Here is a 22677-nt window from a genome sequence, read left to right as displayed (position 1 = left end):
AGGTGTCCCTGGCTGTGGCAGGGGGGATGGAACTAGATGCTCTTCAAGGTCCTTTCCAACCTAAACCATTCTACGATTCTATGATCTCACTAGAGCTCCTCTCAAGATCAAAGTTGGTTTAGTACATTTCAAATTTTTAACAATGCAGAAGCTTGATACTCATGGACTTTCTTAATAAGCCTTCCACGTCAAGAACTTTAATGAAGAATCTTTCACAGTGTTAGAGGGCTTTAATTCTAGTAGAATTTAAAAGTGTCAACAGCTGTCTATTTGTCAAAAATGGGATTTGTTGTCAATCACCTTCTTTTTACATACACTGCGTGTTTTAGATGGTCCAGTTCCAGACACCGCACATTCACAGCCTGGGAACCAAAAGGCAAACTGATGCCTGTATGGCTAAAAAAACATTACTAGCAGTTAAATATTTGAAGCATAAGACTAAAAGACCACTAAGACCACTGAGGCAATCAAATAAAGCCTTCTGCAGTCACAGGTGATTAAAAGTTCTTTCATATACTGATCAATATCTATCTCAGATGCATGTCTCCTTTTATAATTTTAGGAAGAATCTTTCAGAACGTTACTGCTCTGTTGGCTAGAAAACAATTAGCTTCTGCAGATGATATTTAGTAGATTTATAGTGGATGCATAAGTCCAGAGTCTAATTCATTCTTCCACATGCATAAAAGACTGTAGAAGTATTTTTAATAAAAACAAAAATAATTTTACTCACTCGATAAAACTGAAGTAATAATTAAATGTACACTATTTTAACTTCCCTCATCTCTACAGCATGTTAAAATGAGAAGCATTTATACAGCAAGCATGGAACAAGAACTTCACCGATTTTATTAAACCTGACAATTTAAGAATGACTGCCTGCGCAGACACTTCTCTGTCCACATGGCACTGAAGTGATACAGCTGGTTGGTTCTTGAGCATCCAGGAATTTAAGTACCATCAGGCAAAATGATACCAATTTTGACAAAAAGCTATGTTTCACAAGGGAAAAATGGTACATGCAGATCTCCTTTCCTTTGGTTAACTGAATTCAATTTTGCAGTTTTTCTGCATTTGATTGTAGACCAAGTAAACTCCATTTAATACCACATTTCTACCATACCTGTCCATTTTCTTGATAGACCAAAACATGTTGGCACTCTGAAATGTTAATCTTCCCAATACAAGAAAAAATAAATACTAAGAAGAAAAAGATCATAGGAAAAGAAATGTGCGTGCATATACAACTTGGTATCAGGAAAGGAAGCCAGAAGACACAGAGCCATAATAAAGGTGAGAAAGGAAGACAGAAGTATGCCATGGAAGTATAAAGTTGCCTTCTCACAAGAACAAACACAGTAATTCATTTTACAGACATCTTGCACTTCTGAACTCAGTAAAAAGCTTTCTCTGTTTTCCAACAATTTCACCAGGAACTGAGGGCACTCGGCACCCCTCAGTACATGCTTACTGCTCATTAGTCACCAGAACTAGTCTGTTTTATGGGGAGGAAAAAAAAACAACAAACCAAACAAGCAAAAAAACAACAGGTGCTTTAAAAGTAAAACAATTACTATGAAGATGAATATTTCTAGTTAGGATATTAAAAAAAAATAAAGAACACAACTTAAAAGAAAAACTCATACCTAACAGGAGTCTGTGGAAGTATAGGATTAAGTTCCTCATCTGGATTGTTTTTTAGTGGTGTCCTCTCCAACTGTGAGCTACAGAAATGGAAAACAAAATTATGAAGAACTATCATAATTCAAAAAAGAATGTCTTCTATAAAGACTTATTAATCTGAAGAGAAAACGGTGGAACAGATTTTTAGAAGATCTAGATGTCCAACCACTCCAGTTGTTAGAACAACATAATTTAAATTCCCAAGTAGATCTGCTTTGCGGGGGGTGTTGGACTAGATGACCTCCAAAGTTCCCTTCCAACTTTTTTTTTTCCTAGAATTTTATTTATAAATAGCTTAATTTATATATACAGCTGGTACTAGCTCCCTTTTAACTCAACTTTAAATGAATGTATTTTTCTAGCATAGGTAAAGTTACAGATTCACATTGTGAGCTCATGTCAAGTTGTGGAAATGTTGAATTGTCAGGAACCACTGGAATTAAAGCGTATGACTAAAAAAAAAAAAAAAAACCAAATAGAATCATAGAACAGTTTAGGCTGGAAGTTACCTTTAAAGGTCACCTAGTGCAACCTCCCCTGGAATGAGCAGGGACATCTTCAACTAGATCAGGTTGCTCAGGGCACCGTCCAACCTGACCTTGAACGTTTCCAGGGATGCCGCATCTACTACCCCTCTGGGCAACCTGTTCCAGTATTTCACCACTCTCATTGCAAAAAAACTCTTCCTTATGTCCAATCTAAACCTACCTTCTTTTAGTTTAAAACCATTACCCCTCATCCTACTTCAACCAACTCTGCTAAATTTTGTCCTCATCTTTCTTGTAAGTCCCCTTCAAGTACTGAGAGGCCACAATAAGATCTTTCCAGAGCCTTCTCTTCTCCAGGCTGAATAACCCCAACTCTCTCAGCCTGTCCTCATAGGATAGATGCTCCAGCCCTCTGATCATTTTTGTGGCCCTCCTCTGGGCCTGCTCCAACAGGTCCATGATATTACTGGACAGCACCAGGGAATATGCCTGGGCATTGGTACTCAATTGTTTATCCTGCCAAACCATTTCTGCCCCATGCAAACTACCACTCCCCAATTTGTGGGTACAGGTCAGAGGTCAACAGACTGCGGACCACTCCCAACAAGCAGCTTCCAAATGCCACCATCTGGTTTTAGGAAGGAGGAGCCATGCCATTCCATGTCATCTGGCCCCAGAGCCGTAACACTGCCTCAGACATGGCCAATCAACTAGCATGACATGGCCTTGGCCTCCTCTTCACGATTCCTCAGCTTCCCATGGACCACAAGTGCTTGCACAGAGTAAGAATTAGAGTAGAGCTTCCAAATCATTTTAGGTAGACTCACAGTCATGTGTTTTCTAATTATTTAAGCTATAACGTAAAGCAAGGTTGGGGTTGCCAGAAATATCTTAGCTGAAGTACAAACCTAGGAGATCAACAGGATACAGAGATCCCAATTTAGAACATGCAGCAAGGAGGCAAAGGGAGAAATCAACCCAAGTTCAGATTTTCCATCATAAAATGAAAGCAGTAAATGGAAATTACCATGCTATGACATCAGGCTGTAGAGTTTCATCGTGATCCAGAAATAATCTCGCGTCTATATCTTTGTTGTTGAGATAGAGCTCATCATACTGTTTCGAGAGAACCTCAACCTCAAAAACACATTGATTAAAAAAAAATTATTTTATAGGAATAAGTTTGACAATTTACTGAATAATATAAGCTAGTCCTACCTCATGAATACAATGCTGAATTGCTAAGAGAATGACCTTGGAATTCACAAAGTCACTTCTTGCACAAATAGCTGAAACATACCCAGAGGAAAATTATCGTTCCCAAACACAAACAAAGATAATCTTTCAGAAGAGAAAACAATCCAAGACCATGAGACTTTCTTGAAGAAGTGTAGGTCTTGACACTGCAAAAGAGCTAAAAATAGCTAGAGCGGGAGACACAGACCTGCAAATCAAACTAATGTTTCCAGGCTTTTAAATCTTTCCTTCCAGAAGAAAAAAGTTCCTTCCAGAAGAAAAAAGTGTCTCCGAGAACAGGAAATGAAGCATAAACGTCTGTAGAACAGCTGCCAGACAATCCACTCGGACCCTGTCTCTGCTGGTTTTGAGAAGGCGGCCAAGACCCAGAACAGGAGAGTCTGAGTTTGAGTGTAAGAAGAGTTTCCCCATTCCATATTAATATTTCTAGTGGTGTAGGTTTTTAAGTGCCTATTTCTACAAAACATAGACCATTATTTCATATCCACATTGTTGCTTTGTAAATTACTGTTAGAAGTTTCTTAGTTGACTAGATCCCATATTGATATGACTTTGAATTTGCACAGAAAATCTTTTTTTGGGTTTTTTTTTTTTTTTTTTTTTTTTTTTTTATTCTGAGTGACTAACTGGAAGTCTGCAATTTTTTTATCAGGGCCAGATACTAGCCTAGATACTACTTCAAATCTGCTCTTGTGCTCCTGCAGAAGTAGGCAGGCACCTCAATTATCTGTTCCCTGAGCCCTTAAACATACTAAAAGATGCTGTGCTATAGCTAACTCCTGCTATAGAAACAGGACATATCAACATATGCATATGAACCCAACAGTGCATATGAATCCAAATTAGTCCCCTCAAAGTTCCAAGAAAAAGCAAGCTGCAAATACCTCTCGCACAGCTTTGCTCTTCACCCTCTCCTTTCACCTTTGCCAAATTAATTTGCTCCAAACTGATCTCATGGTTAAAACTTTGAGATTAGGATTATTCAATCAAAGATTATCTTTAGATTCCTATTACCCCTTTATTTGTTTCATTTTAAAAGTTCATTATTTTTTTCATTTTTCATTATCTTCCTAATGGCTTATGTGTTCTTACTGTCTAAGATATTTCAGTACTTCACAAACTTCTAGAAACTTCAGAATCTCACTGCAAAAAACCAGCAGCTCTTAAACAAAATGGCCGCACTGGGCTAACTGGGAAGAAATCATCAGTCAAAAATAAGAGTTCCGAATCAATCTATTTAGTTCATAAAGCCTGACCACCAAACACACAGTGAAGACAAATGAAATACCAACAGTAAGCCTCAAAAGCTTTAGTTATTTTTGGAAACAACATTAAAATTTATCAAAATCTCAGTGTTTTTTTAATGAAAATTAAAGTCACTTTAGATGTCCCATATTACTAGCTATTGTACTGACGATCTCAGCTATGACTGATGGTTAGTTGGATTACACATGTGAACTGAGTACCTCTGAAACATAGCTGTAACTTTCTGCTTTGTTTTAGAACATCCCCTCAGGCACTCAAGTTTCAGGATCAAGGATCATGCAACTGCATCATTTTATACAATTTTCAACAGCAGAGCCTTAGACTAGCAACTTTGACACTATGCTTAAGTTGAATAGCCTTGGATGAGAACCCTCATTGATTTGAGAATAAGCTATATAACAACCTTCGCAAGACTTCCCAACTACATATACCCATAAATTAAAAAGTTTAAACAGACTGCTGATAATCTTCCAAAATGAATTTCAGGGTAAGATCTTTAGTGGGTATTGTATTTTGTCCCCCACTCAACACACTATGAAACTGAATAGAACATATACTTTGCTGAAACTTGCAGACCTTCAGTCTAATAAGCTTCAGAGCTGCTTATTTTCAGGTTACCACATCGACTGGTGACACACAGCTAAACCTACTCTTTTAAGAATGATGGATGTAATTGCATTGCAAGAGGTTACCTACTAAGGCGCACTCTTGCATGTGACTGCATAGAGGTAGTCTGCTGCACCCAAGCTACAACTCAGTAAGATGAAAGTAATTCTGCAGTGACACAGCAGTTCAAACTCTGCCAGATGTGAAACTGAGCCTAATCTTTTGGATAGCTCTCCAACATGACTACAGTAACATGTCTCAATTATATTTAAATTAAGATGGGTAATTTAAGACCGTATGCATTTACGGACTGACTTCAGAAACCTGATATTCTAATAATTATATTTTAGATTAATGGCTTTACCAAGATCACAGATATGCAACTCATGCCATGTTTTGCTTTGAGCAAAAGCACTGGTTCAGCCTCAGGAAATTAATTTATTAAATTCAAATTTAAAAGCTAAATATACTCTGTGAATAAACACTGGAATCCCTGTTAGCTACTTTCCTAAAAACCACTGCACTTTGCTAGATGATTTTAGAACAACCTATTAGAAACTTCATCAACGTGTAAAGGGAATCTTAAGCAATTTGGCATAAAGTAAAGGACTGTTGTTGAACTGTCTTAAATTCCTCCAATTACCTCTGGTAGTCCATTTGAAGCTACAACACCAACAGAATTCAAGAAAGGAATAAAGCTTGTGAAATACACATTTTTGACCTAAGAAAAAAAAAAAAGAAAAAACATAACATTAGCAATGTACAGAGACAGACATGCATACACTGCTTCCACATCTTTAAATTCACTTTTGTAATGCAGTGTTTTGATTTCAATAGCATAAATGAAAATGCTTACATATCCAAAACACAGTGATATGTAAGCATGCAGCACGTAATCAATTGCTAGAACACTACATGACTAAACTGGGGAAGAACTGCACTCCTCCCAGCTCTCTTATATTTCTGCTTCCATCATCTACTTGGATATTCAAAAAAATCAGTCCTTTTTACAAAGGAATAGATTTATCAACAAAGAATAAGGGAAATGGGGTCTTTAAGATCCCATGCAGAAGCAATGTGCTGCTTTTGTACATTTTCTCATCAAGGGATGCAGCTGTGAAGCCCCATCAGAGCAGCCCTGGATCCACAGCCTACACACTGTGATCAGCTTATAACTTCATACTGCATTCTTCACAGTTCAGCTTCCCCAGCAAAGTTATCACGCATATCAAAGGGCTTATTTTGGGTTGGGTTTTTTTTGTTTCTTTTTTTAAACTACTTACTAGAGAAACCACAGAATGGTAAACATCTTCACTACTGAACTTGAGAGAATAGTTAAGCAGGCACAAGTACTGACATTTAAAAAGACCATAAAAAAAAAAAAAATGCATATTCCTGATGGGTTTTAGCAGCAAGATCTAACAGACTTTAGAACACAAGCATTACCTCATCTAAATTACAATCATGCTCTTTACAAAGGACTTCAATAACTTTTGTATCGGTATCACTTTGTTTTGAAGTACGTGTACTCCTGTTCTGACCTCTTCTTGGAGTTCGGGCTGAACCATTAACAGTCACTGCAGTCACAGCAGACTCTGGAAAGATAGTCAGAACCATCACAAGGTTACAGTTGTCTTAAGAAAGAAGAGATTTAAATTATTATATGATTTTTCAGGTCCTCTTCTTAAATATTTCCCTTTTCATCTGGGTAAGAAACCTTCATTACAGAAAACCTATACAAAAAGAAAACTGATTTTTAAATTCCTGTATCAGTATTTGGACATTCTGTTTTTAAAAAGCTATTCAACACAGAATGTATTAATAGCACGTTTTGTAAGTAGCTTTGAATAAGCATCTGGTTTGCAAAGCTAGGAAAGCCTTATCTTTTCACAGATGAGTAACTTTTGTAAAAAAAAAAAAAAAAAAAAAAAAAAAGTGTAAAACAAGGACCTGAAAAAGTAACTTCACTCTACATGTCTGAAGGTTAAAGTCAATACAGGACTTAAGTGCTGGTGGGAACCTGGAATACAGTTCTGCAGGGAATTCCTCCTTCCTCCAAATACCCCCAGGCAAACAAGTAGGAACAAACAAGTTCACCTTGAAGAAGATATCAGAAAACCTTAATTCAGCGAGGTAAAAATACTTCATTTTGTTAAGCTCAAAGTAGATGGCTTCAATATTGTCAGCTTGAAATATGTGAATTATATTAATAACATACATTGATATCATTAAATATTGTTGGTTTAAAACTGAGACTCTAATCAGCATGCTGTTCTCATCTGTAACTTCATTTGTATTTGGTAACTGTTCTGAGAAAATCTGACAAATTACACTGCTCGGGTGGTTGCATCTTAATCCCCTCAGCCTTAGTCAGATCATAAAGCTTGACATCATCTAGCACAACGTGAAGCCTCTTGGTCATGAGGATTTGAACAATGCATTGTGTTATTTGCGAAAAGAATGGAGCGCTGTTTGACAGTTTACACAGCACCTGCACATAGCACACAGCTTCAAGTTAGAAAATGCTTATGACAGCGATACCCATATTTGCCATTTAATCTGAAGTGGCAGCGTTTCTTTTCAAGATACAACGCACAGAACCAAACTGCTTCTAATAATGAGCTCCTAGCCTCCATAGTTACACTAAAAAAATAAATCAGTGTGAACACAGAGTTCGAAAACAGGTAGTTTCAATTCAGTGTTCTTTGAAAAAGATCTGCTTTATAACATCTGAAATAAACAGTACCATATGTCTGCCCTATTATGGAGGACAAATTTAAATTCAAATTAGTACTGGAAGATGGTGGCAATTTGCTTGCCACAAACCCATCCTTTCCCACCCGTTATTTGTATTGTCATTAGAATAAAAGCAAGGTTTCTTGTTCTTACCTGCGACAAATAATTACTAGATCAGATAAATATCCTCCAAAACATGGAATTCAAAGAATACAGCAGTGAATACATCACCTATTCTATGATATTATAACCCAAGTGGATATTCATTCGTGAAACAAACACAGAAACAAAGCAAATAGATTTAGGTTATAAATACTAATGCTGCACTCAAAGCCAGCAAAAGATAAAGTAATTAGTATCAAAAAATTGTTTTCTACATACTGTGGCTCCAAATGCTTCAGTGTATCAATTCCAAAGCTTGCAGAAGAAAGCATTCAACAAAAATAGAATTCTGCCTTTGAAAGTTACCATAAATGCTTACTTTCTCTGCCTTTTTAGTGAGATTTTTCAGCTTTTAGGTATAAAAACTGAACATACAAAAACTTCCTGCTGAACAGAAGTTTCTATAGTGAAGAACCATTATATTTTTACTTAAAATAGAGACACTTGCTCATTACAAATGGGATGTGATAAAAGCAAAGCTATCTACATCTTCCCTCTACCACTTTATTTTGAGCTACCACTGCCATTAACTTTTTTTCCTATCCACTGTGTATTTCTTTTAAATGTCTATACAGTCCAATATCTCATGCATTTCTGTTGTCATCATACTGTTATACGTCATGAAATAACAGTCACAGCACCCTCTTTTCCTTTTGTAACTCCAACCAAACCTAAATAACAGTTCTCAGTCATCATCTACCCAGAACCTGAATTCTTTTACCAAAGTGAAACCGCTGTTTTAACAAGCCTCTGAACAACTTGTATGGACAGAGGACATAGCAAATGGATGGCAGCAACAGGGGAAAAAAAAAAAAAAAAAGAATTATATTAAATACACTGTCACATTCAGGTAATTTAATTCAAGTTCACTATCATCTAAATTGAACATCAAAAAATCCATTTTAATAAGCTTAAGAAGTTTTATTATGTTAATGATGAATGTTAGCATGACACTAATAGAAATTTAACCAATTTACATTCTACTTCAGTGAACAAAAAGCTAAAATCCTTACTGTATGGTTCCTTGAGCATAGCAGGAGGTGACAGTTTGATAAAATAATCTAAGACACACAGCAACAACTGGAAAGAAATCACCAGGTCATCTTCCACTTGCAACACTTTACCTGCAAACAGTTAAAAAGGTAAAAAAAACCTTTGTGAAATGTTTGACTTAATTTTAAAAGCAATTTTGAAAAAATAAATATTTGGAAGTTCATTTAATAAAACATTACAATCAGAATTCAGAAAGCATCATACAGGATGCCACTGTTCTTTAAAGGCTATTGATTTCGTATCAAGTACTGTGTCCAGCTCTGGGGCTCCCAACATAAGAAGGACATGGACCTGTTGGAGCAGGTCCAGAGGAGGGCCACAAAGATGATCGGAGGGCTGAAGCATCTATCCTATGAAGACAGGCTGAGAGAGTTGGGGTTGTTCAACCTGGAGAAGAGAAGGCTCCAGGGAGACCTTAGAGCAGCCTTCCAGTACCTAAAGGGGGCCTACAGGAAAGATGGGGAGGGACTTTGTACAGGGGCGTGTAGTGATAGGACAAGGGGGAATGTCTTCAAATTGGAAGAATGTAGACTTAGATTAGGTATTAGGAAGAAATTTTTCACTGGGAGGGTGGTGAGGCACTGGAACAGGTTGCACAGGGAAGTTGTGGATGCCTCATCCCTGGAGGCGTTCAAGGCCAGGCTCAATAGGGCTTTGAGCAACCTGGTCTGGTGGGAGGTGTCCCTGCCCATGGCATGGGGCTTGGAACTAGATCATCTTTAAGGCCCCTTCCAACCCAAACCACTCTGATTTAAAACTCATGATTCTCAAGAGGTTTGTTGCTTTAGAGATAGCATACATATAAATAAATTTACTGTGAACAAAATTCCTACCTCTTCGTGCTCTTTCCTGATTTCTTTTTCATTTTACTATAGTGCAGTAACTCTGTAGACTATTTTACCTACATGTACCTCTTATTTCTGTGCAATTCTTCCTTACTTTCTTTTTTGTGGTCTTATTCAAGCTTTGTGAAAGCTGCTAAGTATTCAGAAAGCCGGAGTTGCTAATATATAGTGATGAGAAATTCAAAACATGCTATCACACTGTACACTCAGCCTGCCAAACTTATATGAAATTACTTTAAAGTCACACAAATTTGAGCATGAAAAGCACTTTTAAAACTACATTATTCCAGCTGTTCCCAAATTATCATTCATATGCCAGAGAAGATCTACAGGGCCATCCCAAGACAGCATGCATCACAACCACTACCTGTGCTCTATTTACATATGTAATTCTTGTATTTCTTTTCTATCAGAATTAGCCAGCATCACCCAGGCTCTCCTGTGACTTCAACTATTTGCTGGTAAATTTTAGCTTTCCTTATTCTCAATGAAAAGGCAGGCTAAAAAAACTTTTTGGGTTTTGCTTTATGCTTATGCTTAGAGAATTTTAGTGAAAAAGCTCCACAGAACTCAGCTGACCCAAGACCAATTTCGACAGCACAGATGTGTACACTTCATTGACAACACAGACCTGGAGTAAGCAGCAATTAAGATACACGATTAATTCCTTTTTGTAGAAACAGTACAATGAGACAGGACTCCATGGACTACTATAATTGTTTCATCACTCAGCTTTAACCGGAACTTCAGCCTTTTTGAGGAAGAATTGCAGTATACATAATTTCAGGGACTTGATTTATAGTAAGATCTTCTTATTACATTTAATTTATTTATATATTTATAATATATTTGCAATATATATAAGCTGATTAAAAATTCTGCCAGTCTTTTCGGGTCATCATCTATTATTAAAATATTGGCAGACTATAAAGCACCTCAGGACACAAATACAGAATATCAACCTTCAAAGTAAAAGAAAAATATCTTATAAAGCTTAAGAAATATATTTATATACACAGGAAGTAATAGAAATTAAAAGAACAGCAAAATTGTATAGGAAGAAATATTACTGAGTAGTTACAAAAGCCACACAATCAAAACACTGTGGGCCTGTACTATGGACAACTGTAATAAGGATGCCAGTCTCATACTGGACACGTAAAACAAACCCATGAACTCACTTCAACAACGTTCACTAAAATAATTGTCTTTTAATCAAAACTCACCTTTTGCCAGCAAAAAAGTAATCCAGTAATTTTTTAGGACTAACACAGAACTGAGTTCAGCAGAAATCCTGTAGAGACATAAAATTAAAGTCTTTGCATTAACAGCTCCATAATTCAAAGCGTAGTTTCTGAAAACATGCTTCAGTCTATGGAACAATCTAAGACAACATGCAACACTTCCCACAAAGTTTAGTTTATTAATGCTCTCATTTCATTCCCTATGCAATTATGACTACACATTTGAAAAAAGTAGTCTCTATAAAGTCATTCAAGAATCAGGCTGTATCTGTATCACCCTTCGAAAAGAAAGTGAATGTAGATAATTCACTTAACTGTTACGAGCTGTTTTCTCTTTTGCCTTTGACTAATGCCCTATTCTCCAGTCACAGCATGAACTCAAGCTTATTTGGGAGTTGCTAAGGCATCTTTTCATCCATTCATTTGTTGCTATGATTAGGAAGCTCACTCTCCAAATGTTTGTTTCCACCATGCCGAGACACCCGCCATTGGGTGGCGATCCTTCATGGAGGAAGTGATCAAATAGATCACTTCTGCGGCTTTCATCATCTCTCACTGAAATTCAAAGTCCCCACTAAATCTAAATTAAACACATGACATACTATGACTTAGGTAAATCTTAATAGGTTAAAAAAATAAAATTCTGACACGTTTCACATCTTGACAAACACAATTTAGGAAAGTCAAACTTACTCACTACTGGGTTGTTCCAGATAAATAAGGCCACAAGTCCTAGAAAATAAAAATAAATTCTTATCTTTAAATATTTTTCTGAAAGCAAGATGTGTAATATTTTTGACTTCAACATAGTAAAAAAATACACCAGCTCACAAAACATTATTATAACTTAAAAAAAAAAAATGCTGACTCTTGGAGAACAGACTAACAACAGACCAATTAAAGCCCTGCCAGAGCTGAAATAATGCTGTTGCTTGCATGCTTATGTAAAAGCTTGCATAGCAGAACAATTTTAATTTGGTATAATAAAATTTGTTATTGTTTTCTTCCAGAAAGACAGGATTTGTATGTACATTGTTACTCAGTAGCTTGTAGAACACAGCAAAGCATGCCCTACAGCTGCACAGAACACTCTATAAAAGGGCATTTTAAAACCTTTCCTCTTTCTGCAGTGTCACTGCAAGCATTGCAACATGTTTTTTCCTAATTATTCTAGGTACCCTAATTTCAAGAAATAAATTCAGTTTATTCAAAAAGAAAACAGCAGAAAACTTAAATCTTAAAAAAAAAAAAACTTAAAATCTTTGTTTCAAAAAAAATTGTTACTGCAATACAAGTTTTGAAGTAAGCAAGTGAAGAAGAGCTAGAGCAGGAGCAAAAACCAAAACATGCCTACGTAAGTCTGCAATGACACTTTTATAGAGTAGAAAAGACTTGCAATGGGTAAAAACATATTATTTACAACTTTTATAGAACTTTACAGATTTAAGGCAACTATAAACTTCACGAAAATGTTGTAATATACACATTACCCAGGATAACAGTAAGTGATTGGCTGGACTTTGAAAAGACAAATAAAACTTATATCACATTTGTGCCTTGATTCTATAAACCACCAAGAGGTGACCACAGTGCTCTGAAGCAATGGGATCAAGTAATACGAGCGTCATAGAATGGTGCATCAATGTTTAATAACAAGAAACAGTCTTCTACTGGTATATGCTACAGAGAATTTCACAGACTGATCAAAAATTGCCTCAGAGGATATCAGATCTTGCCAATACACACCTATGCTAGCACACATTAGCCTTTAAAATGATCTAAAGCCTTTATCATCTGTCTTCATGTTAAAGCATAGAGCGTGGCAACTTACCACCTTGGAGTAACAGCAACTCAAAAAAAGAATCCATTTGAGAATCTCCTGATTTTCAAGTTACACGCAGAAAGCTCTTAGCACTCTGCCGTAAGCACATTCCATTTATTCCGTACAAAGAGAACGCCCCTTGATTTTTGTTGTATGGTCAGCTAAACCACTTAGGAAGATTTACCTTGATTACAAGTGAGAACTGCTAATAGAGCAGGCTCTGCAATGCCCCTAGACACTGGAACAAACAGCCTTCAGTTCTAGATCTGGGAGAGACAGACTACCTTACTTGTGCTTTTTTTTTTTTCTTTCCAGAACTCCTTAGAAAGTCTTGGATCAAGATTTGGGGAGGGGTGGGCAGGTAAAAATGGAAAGTCCCTTAAAGAAAAAAATGTTAGATAGTAAAGGTAAACCAATCCTTGTATTTGTAAAAAGCTTAACAAAGGGACTCGCAACCACTCGTCACGCTGCTCTTACTATTGTTTGTACTGCAACAAGGAGATTGTTTAACAAAGCTTTGTAATAGTTACAGAATAAAATGTAAGATGTGTTTATTCAATGCATGTAAACAGTTCCATTTCACTGTTCCATAAATATTAGCACAGAGTTTAATAGGCTCTTCTAATACACAGTTTGAAAAATCTAAGTACTTAAATGTTGACAGACATAAAGAATTCATAATTTCAAACTGAAAAACGTATACTACCTTTCAAACTTGTGGTATAGTGCAAGTAATACATCGTATTTCTTTTTCAGCCTTGATACAGTGCTATCAACTTTAGTGCTTATAGTATCCATGTTAACATCCACCTCTTTCAGAAACTGAAAAAATGTGCATACACTGAAAAAAAAGAGATGCCAGATTATCAGAACTGAGAATGACCATTATGCAATAGCTCTTTAAAAAAAGCCCACCAAAACCCACTGCCTTACTTCACTAGATACCAGCATATTCTTAATACAACTAGCAGTGACTAAGAACCTTGCTTTGGAAAACACTGCTTGCTTACCTTGAGCCCCATATACCACCTTTACATTTTCCAGATGTAGGAACACTGTTCAACTAGGTAGCACGGGCCTCTCACAACATGGCCTCTACTACAGAAAGAGAATTTTCTTGGCTAGCACAGATATTATCTTTGGAAGTCAGAATTTGTTAACTAGACACATCTTCCTTCCTTGCTCTGCCAGTAAAACCACAAATATCCAACACAGACATCTTGACTCTTCTGTTCTAGCTGAAAGTTCTACTTCAGAAATGTTCTTACTTCTCTAAGAACATAAGCCTCAGCTCCATCTATGCTAAAGAGAGACCTAGGAATAAAAACTGAGATGAATGCATTGAATTATATGAAATTCCAAGTCTTTCAATGGGCACTTGGGGCAAAGACAGCACCACCCTTTGGAAATACTATTACACGGGGGACCGAAGTTTTCCTTACTCATCCATGGCCATTGATTATGGACATCAAGAAAGCATTTTGTTGTTCTGTTTGTAACCAAAATGAGCAGATAACTAAAAACTAAGGAGAAGGAAGCCATCAAATATATTCAACTATTTTAACTATACCAAATATACTTTGATCCTTTATTAGATTCTGAGATATTTTTTTTTTTTACCTTTGTCAGACCGAAAAACAGAATATAAGAACAGTCAGAAGTTTGTCTGGGAATTCTTTTACTGTGGAAAGAAAAATCTTTCCAATATATCTGTGTGGCTCTAGAGGATAAGATAACTGGTAGAAATCTCTGTCAGATTGACCTTGTAGCTGACAAAAAGCCCAGGGCTAACAAGCAATTGAGTATTGCTAAAATAAAAACTGGCAGAGTAATAGCTTATTCTTTGAAACCCCAAGGGAAAAAGTCTCTTTCAGTTTGCAGCACAAGTTGGTCTGTACTCAGGTGGAAAACACTGAACATCGCTGCACAAATGCAATTAGATTTCATCCACGTGGTTCCAATTCAGTCAAGACTGAAGAGATTAAGTCAAAACATAGGACCTGACCGCTGCTCTGAGAGACGATGCAAGGCAGAAGCGGCATGCACAAGTCTAATCATAACTGAAGACTTCCAAGGAAAAGATATGGTGGTAACCCCAGTCTTGGGGTTAAATGACATGCCTGCTATTCTGCCTTAGCCTCCCGCCCTAGAGCATCTGAAGGCTCTGCTCCAGCACATACTTTCGACACATGGCACAGTTACTAAGCAGATAGCACTGGAATCCTTTCCTTTGATGAATCTAACACAAGGGTACCCCTATTGCTCTTGCCACCTAAATTTACCTTAAAAGCAGGTATTGTTCTACAGTCTTAGTTTTTGTATTATGAACTTAGCGAATATACAATATAACACTAATTATCCCCTAGCAAAAAACATGTACAAAAGTACGAGATTTAGACTGGCATTAAAATGTCCAAAAGAGCAACCTGCTGGCAAACTATTTGAAGAGTAGTATTTTTTTTTCTACTTCGTTTAGCCTAAGCCTAATCTTGGAAAAAAGGTTTTCTAGAAAATCTTGATAGAGGGAAAGACAGGAAAATATTTTAAGTGTAATTTTCACCAAGTTAAATTGATGAAGACTTAGGTTGAGCAAGAACAAGAATCAGCTGTGTGATACAATCAAAGCCAAACACAGTTGAATCAAACAAGTACCATTGCTCCTTCAGCTAAAATATGACAGCAAGACTCCTAGTTTACCAAAATACTCAGAATTCCCATAAGAAACCTTCACTTTAAAAATCAACTAGCCTGATATGCACAATATTCACAATGCTTTAAAAATAAAAACATTCTCCTTATAAAAAATGTTGACCGGTTATTTTTTGAAATCACACTTAAATTCACTTACCTGATGTTTATACTTTTCAGAAGCTCTGTGAAAGTGAATGTCATGTCATCCAGATCAATTGCTACAATAAAGATACAGACTCCCCATGTTTCCTTTTTCTTTTTGTTATAAGCCTTTTGGAAAAAGGGAAAACAGTTTTTATTTTTATTATGCAATAAAAGTGGGTAATATATGGAAAGCATTAATTTGTCCAAACTAGATTAGAAATGGTAAAACAAAACACCCTCAAGCAAACATCTGACTATGATACCTAATTATTTGATAACTGAAAACTGTTACAAGTTTTACATTACAGATGAAAGACCAAGCACTTCAGCTCTTATTCCTAGAGTACAAGATCAATTTTACCCATACAACTCAGCAAAGCTTCAAAACAGAAGCTGTGGTTCCACAGAATGCTTATGCAAAGCAGACCCCATGATTTTTATTTTTTTTTTTGAAGTTACTATATTTGACTATAGCACGACACTGAAGGTTAAGGAATCAGGAGAGAAGCCATAAGAAAGAAATATAAAATCATTACAAAGACAGGCAATAAATACTCATGAACTTTATTCTCCAGCTAGGTGTCAACCACATATCACAGCCAAACCACAAACCCACCTCTCTGTTAGTAAAGCATGATAGTTACAAGCACCTTCAAGCATTTTCCTACCATACACTAACACTTAAGGTCTGTCTCCTGCTGCTTAGAAGTAAGGTACAAGCTGTAACCCATCACCCTTCACCAAAGAAAAGCCATCCCACCATGATAGACATGCCACCCACGTGGAGTTCACTCTTGACAGTTCACAAGCTAGTCACTGGCTAGTCACTAGCCAGGCATCAGTTACAATTCCAGTACCCTTCCACCAAAAGCACACGTCAACAGAAAACCTCTGAAGAGCAATGTTTTGCAGAAGCATGGAAGAAAAAAAACAAAACACTTGAACAGGTATACCACAGGTATACAAAGCTATTTTGAAGACGGAACTAGGTGTGGGTGAAGCCCTGCCAAGACTCCTAAAACAGCAAACTCTTAAAATACTCTTCAGACATTTGGCACCCTTGTAAATAATTCTCCAACACCACCCAGGCCCACCGTCACTTCAGCAAAGGAGCAGCATTTCAGCGTGTCTCTCAGCAGCTCTAGGTTGCGTGCGACATCTGTTAGAGATGTCACGGTGGTGAAATTGGCCCCCAGGAGCGAGGGAGCTGAAATACCAACCTCCTGCTCTTCTACATTGCTTAGTTTTAGCTACTCCCTGGCCTACTTTATCATTCCACCCAGACACCACCAGTGTGAGCCACAAGGGCCAGTTCACTCCAGAAAACACTCCCGAAAGGCCATAGGAATAAGACTGCACCAGACTTGGCTCCCTCCATCTTACACGGTCTTCCAAAACCACCCCAAAAAGCTCTGCATCCTTAGCACACACTTGTGTCCTCATTTACTCAGCAGCATAACCATGACAAATAGCTTGCTATGCCCATAAATGATACAACAACAATTTCACTAACACTGCCAACAATTTTTTTTTTTTTTTTTGCAATTGCTCTGCTTCTTTCTTGGGACCAGTGCTTATACATTCATGAAGACTGGATGGGGCCTCCTCCAAAGAATGAGAAAAGTTTCACTGGTTTGTGCAATTGGTAAGAGTTATAGTACAGGCTTGAATGCTAAAGTAACCAGCCACCTTCAACAACATGGTAACTGTCCATTATTTAAGTTACTACTTTCTTCCTGCATTCCTATTTGAGCATTTCTGTGAATCGTGACACCTTGTACAACAGAAAATTATTTTGAAAGGAGGTGTTAGACTGAGATGCATTTGATGATACATAAAGAAATGGATACTAATGTCAAATAGTCACTGTCTCTTTGTTTATTGGAAACCCTCACTTTTTAGATCTTTTGTGTACCATCATACACCACCAGCAACCGAAAGATGAGGCAAAAAAATTGCTCCTGAGGTGGTCTTGCACAGAAGAAAGGCTTTGCTAAGAGATGCGCTCTCACCGTCTCAGCCAGTCTCAACAGTCCTTTGCTGCAGGTACAACAAGCTACCAGGCACATAAGAACAAAAAATGTCCTGTAGGATGGGGATGTCTATTTTCCTACATTAATATATCTGTTATGCATTGTAAAAAATTTTGAAGGTTAAGGCTAGATAGTGACCTACAAAGAAGGATGACTACTTACATATCGAGGACACCACTGCCACTGTGCCACTGGAGTCGGCTGACCTTGTTTAATGAGTAAGTTCCCTTCACTTCATGCTCCTGCAAACTGGGATCACAATGCTGTTCTGTAAATACATCTGGTAGGGCAGGAGGACTGACTGCCAGGAAGTGGTGACATTGTTCCTGGTTTGCTGCCTATCCAAACAAGCTTAGCTCTCCTAGGCAGCTTAGCTTCACCCTGGGAGGATGAATGCTTGAAGGCTATAGCAATTATTTATTTGGTAAGAGTGAGGTCTGGTTTTGCAAGAACAACCTTTAAACTCCTTACCCAGTATAGTTTGGGGTAACAACTCATTTATTTCTACCATTAAACAAGATGGCAGCTTCAGAGGCAGTCTGTCAATCCACTAGATTCAAATCATTCCAGTGAGTAAACCCTAATATCAGTATCAGGACTATCCCATATCCACTGCACGATGCTTTGGGCACCTTCTCCTCAGCCAGACAGAAGATGTTGGATGACTGCTGGCCCAACAAAAAATTACACAGAACCCAGGATAAACAAATAGATTCTGATTTTTTTCTAGTAGCAAAAAAAAAAAAAAAAAACCACCACAACAGAGCAGCACCTGAGCATGCCCACCTCTTAACATCAGCTGAGCGAGGGAGGAGAGGAAAACATGACAGAACACCAGACTGTGACTATCCCACCAACTACTGCTGGTTAAAACACCCAAAGACACAGGTAAACTGCAGTTTCCTCAGAAGTAAAACTATCTGCCCATACCCATGCATGAAGATTTCAGTGATTTTAATACATAGAATATAAACATCACGAGGTAGAAGGCAAGAAGAGATAAGGAGAAGTCTTCCTGGCAAGTCAGACTCCTGAGTATTCTCCTCTTCATACCCCTTCCCTCCCAAAGCTCACAGACATTTTTCAAGTCTTTTCCTACACCAATGAGTTAAACCTGACTGCAGAACAAAAATGCAGCAGCATCACTCTGCTCAACTATTTTGTCAGTGTCATAACTCCAGGGGAGCCAATTCTATCACACAAATTAACGGTTTGTTTACAGCCAAAGCCAGACAATTCATCCCAGATGGACTTGAGGGCATGGGAATGGACGCAAAACAAATTCACAGCCAGAAATTCATTTCTGAGGGCTTTCTTCTTGAGTACAGTCTGACTCAAGATCTTTGTTGATACAGGACCACTACAGAAAAAAGGCAGAATGACGGCTCAACATCTGTCCTTGGCTGTCAGTCAGCTCCAATAAAATGACTTCCAGTGACCTGATGTCAAATCATCATGAATCGAAGCCTACTAATCCCTAATTCAAAGATTATTTAGCACCTAGTAGTCTACATAGATTTCTTTCTTTTTTATGTAGGATTCTGGGGAACAAATGCTATAACTTTGGGCAATGTAGGTCAGGTCTCTTGAATCAATATAGTTTTCTGTAGGAAAATATATAAAACTCAAAGTCTTTCAAAATATTTATTTCTCATTCTAGACTTACTATTACTACTATTTAATCTATTTTTAGCAGATCATCAGTTTGCCTAAGTCTAGTGAAAACAGCCTGGAGGAGTCATAGGCTTAAAATGCTCATCCAACTGAACTATTGTGAAATGGGATTGTTGCCTCTCTTCTTTCTAGATGTTGTTGCAAAGTGTTAAATGCACTAACAGAAATATCTTCTGTTCTCTACTTCAAGAGGTTCTCCAGTGCTAAACCAGTCACAAGGAGGAGATGGCGACAGGAAGTCTCAGTTCTAGTTTGCAGTTAGAAATGTTTATTATTCTGCCAACACTGATAACAGTTTTGATGACAGCCTACAAAAGTGATCCAGGAATAGAAACTTCAAACAATGTTGTGTAAAAGAAGGTCAAGAGAGATGCACATGAGAAATATGCAAACGTGGATGGGTATCTGAATCAAACGGGTACAGGATGTCACAGTGTAAATATCAAAAACTTAATTTTTGAAAGGGAAGATGTGGAACTTGTCGGCTTACTAAAACCTCAGCTACCACGTCCTAACCAATATAGAGAACTAGCCAGATGGTACAAGAAACATTCACAGATATGCTTATAATTACAGGGGGCAAAGATGGTAGGGAAAAAGAATCAAGAAGCATTCACAATAGAAAATTGATCAGAATTACAACTGTAGGAAGAGTTTCCTAGGAAAAAAAAAAAAAATCTGAAAGTGAATAATGTGCCCACTGTCTATATATAAGAAGTTCTGTATAAAGACAGTTAGATCCTTCATCTCCATTTTTCAGCAATAACAGTTTTAAATATTCTATTGAACACTGTCTGGAAGACTGCTATTAGTTCTCAACAGATTAAATCAAATTAAAATATCATAGAATGGTTTAGGTTGGAAGGGACCTTGAAGATTGTCTAGTTCCAACCCCCCTGCCGTGGGCAGGGACACCTCCCACCAGACCAGGTTGCTCAAAGCCCCATCCAGCCTAGCCTTGAATGCCTCCAGGGATGAGGCATCCACAACTTCCCTGGGCAACCTGTTCCAGTGCCTCACCACCCTCCCAGTGAAAAATTTCTTCCTAATACCTAGTCTAAATCTACCTTCTTCCAGTTTGAAGCCATTCCCCCTTGTCCTATCACTACATGCCCTTGTAAAAAGTCCCTCCCCATCTTTCTTGTAGGCCCCCTTCAGATACTGGAAGGCCACAATAAGGTCTCCCTGGAGCCTTCTCTTCTCCAGGCTGAGCAACCCCAACTCTCTCAGCCTGTCCTCATAGGATAGATGCTCCAGTCCTCTGATCATCTTTGTGGCCCTCCTCTGGACCCACTCCAACAGGTCCATGTCTATATAATACTAGCTAAAAGTAATGGAAGTCAATGGAAAGCATTGAACTGATGAAAATAGTTATTCTGATATGAAAACTTCCCATTACACTTTTCAGGCATGTAGTGAGGCTGAAAGGGACATTACTCTGTTCCCAAAATGGGCAGAACATGGGAAAAAAAAAAAAAAAACCAAACCAAAACTGTACACCAGTTAGCTATGCTTTTAAAGTGCAAGAGCACAACACATACATTCAATGCATCTCCTACTGAGATAGTGAATATCAACAGCAAGAAGCCACAGTGATGATTTATGTTTGCTTTGGGACTTTCAGTAGTTCTTTAGTTTTTGTTTAATAACAGAGGATCCTAAAATATCTGTAATTTTGCTCATCCATCCAAAGCTTCGGTGGATTCAGGTTCAGTTTAGCTGCAGTTCCATAAATAAGAGACAAAGCTCTAGACCCAGAAGACTTTATTAGCTCATATGTATTTCATGCTCGTGCCAAAAGCAAGAAGCCTCTGCATGTCTTTTAACATGAGGATGAGGTGGTTTACCAACTACAGTGTTTTGTTTCGCATAAGAAACTACAACCAAAAGGAACTCAGTTAATTAAAATGTAAGATGTTATGGATTGGGAACACTCGACCTGCTGATCATTAACCTTTTGGTCTATATAGAGCAACCTTGCTATATTTAAGAACTCGCTATTTCATTCCTCCACTTAAGCTACAGTTCATCTTCTAAGTTTTCTTCACTACAAACATAGTTCAACTCTTGTGCAAATCAAGTGCTCCACAGCATCTGCATACCACTCTAAGTCACCAGTTGGAGAGAATTTCAGAACACAAGATGAGCAATTTGAAACAAGGAAAGATGACAGAAATGTTTTCAGACACTAGAGACTTTCTGGGAAAAAAAAATAAATAAGGCAGCAATAATACAGAATAATCACCACTGGCTTGAATTATAACACAGAAACAGATTAGCATAATGCTTGGGGAAAAAATTCACAGGCAAAGAAAGTTGAACTAGGAAGGACTAACTATGCAGACTGCAGATCTTCATCACCAGATTTTTTTTACAGCAAGTTAGACAGACACTTTGATAAAATGACTCAGGAATTCATGAGCCTGAACAGCTAAGCCTCAGCAGGAGAACAGTGGGCCACATTTCCCAAACAGTGCTATGAACAGCAAACAAAAACAAAGCTCCTACCCACGCAACACATACTACAGCAAGTTGGGCTGATGGAGTTGAAGCACACCAGACCCTATTCCTCAAATTCCAATGCAGACTCCAATTTCTATCAATTTCCCAAACCACTTCAATTTTCTTTGCAGAAGTTTGGTTCCAGTTTAGTTACCATGTCATCCATTCCTCACGTTGGTTCTTTCCACTATATTAAGCAACAAATCATTCAAGTTTCTTTTTCCTGCTTACATCACCAATATTCTACTTCAGATTCTCATTTTGTTGTTCTTTACCAAAACAAACAGTAGCAGAACATAACAAATGCCCTGAACTTTTTTCCTAGCAGTATTAGTATGGCTTCTGGACCCCTCCTAGTCTTTCTTACACCAACAATCACATGCTGCTCACCAAAGCACATCAGTAATTCCACTAAATCTATTTACTCCATCTAGAGTTTACAGGCACTATCAATTCATAATACAGATTTCA

The 22677-nt window shown here is 37.6% G+C and overlaps 1 protein-coding gene across 1 annotated transcript in view; it reads right to left on the bottom strand.

The window, feature by feature from the left end:
• Positions 1–22677, bottom strand: part of LOC309681411 (retinoblastoma-associated protein) — a gene marked incomplete at its 5' end in the record, with an annotated part of 31326 nt that overhangs the window by 4860 nt on the left and 3789 nt on the right. Inside the window, 9 exons of the mRNA XM_082495282.1 lie at positions 1647–1724; positions 3199–3308; positions 5944–6021; positions 6747–6895; positions 9212–9322; positions 11323–11390; positions 12034–12072; positions 13869–14003; positions 16011–16123. Of these exons, the coding sequence (XP_082351408.1) occupies positions 1647–1724; positions 3199–3308; positions 5944–6021; positions 6747–6895; positions 9212–9322; positions 11323–11390; positions 12034–12072; positions 13869–14003; positions 16011–16123 (881 nt within the window). The remainder of the gene's footprint in view (positions 1–1646; positions 1725–3198; positions 3309–5943; positions 6022–6746; positions 6896–9211; positions 9323–11322; positions 11391–12033; positions 12073–13868; positions 14004–16010; positions 16124–22677) is intronic.

Source organism: Vanellus vanellus, assembly GCF_965231255.1.
Source record: "Vanellus vanellus genome assembly, chromosome: 1".
Taxonomy (NCBI): domain Eukaryota; kingdom Metazoa; phylum Chordata; class Aves; order Charadriiformes; family Charadriidae; genus Vanellus; species Vanellus vanellus.
This window is presented reverse-complemented; position numbering and strand designations above follow the sequence as displayed.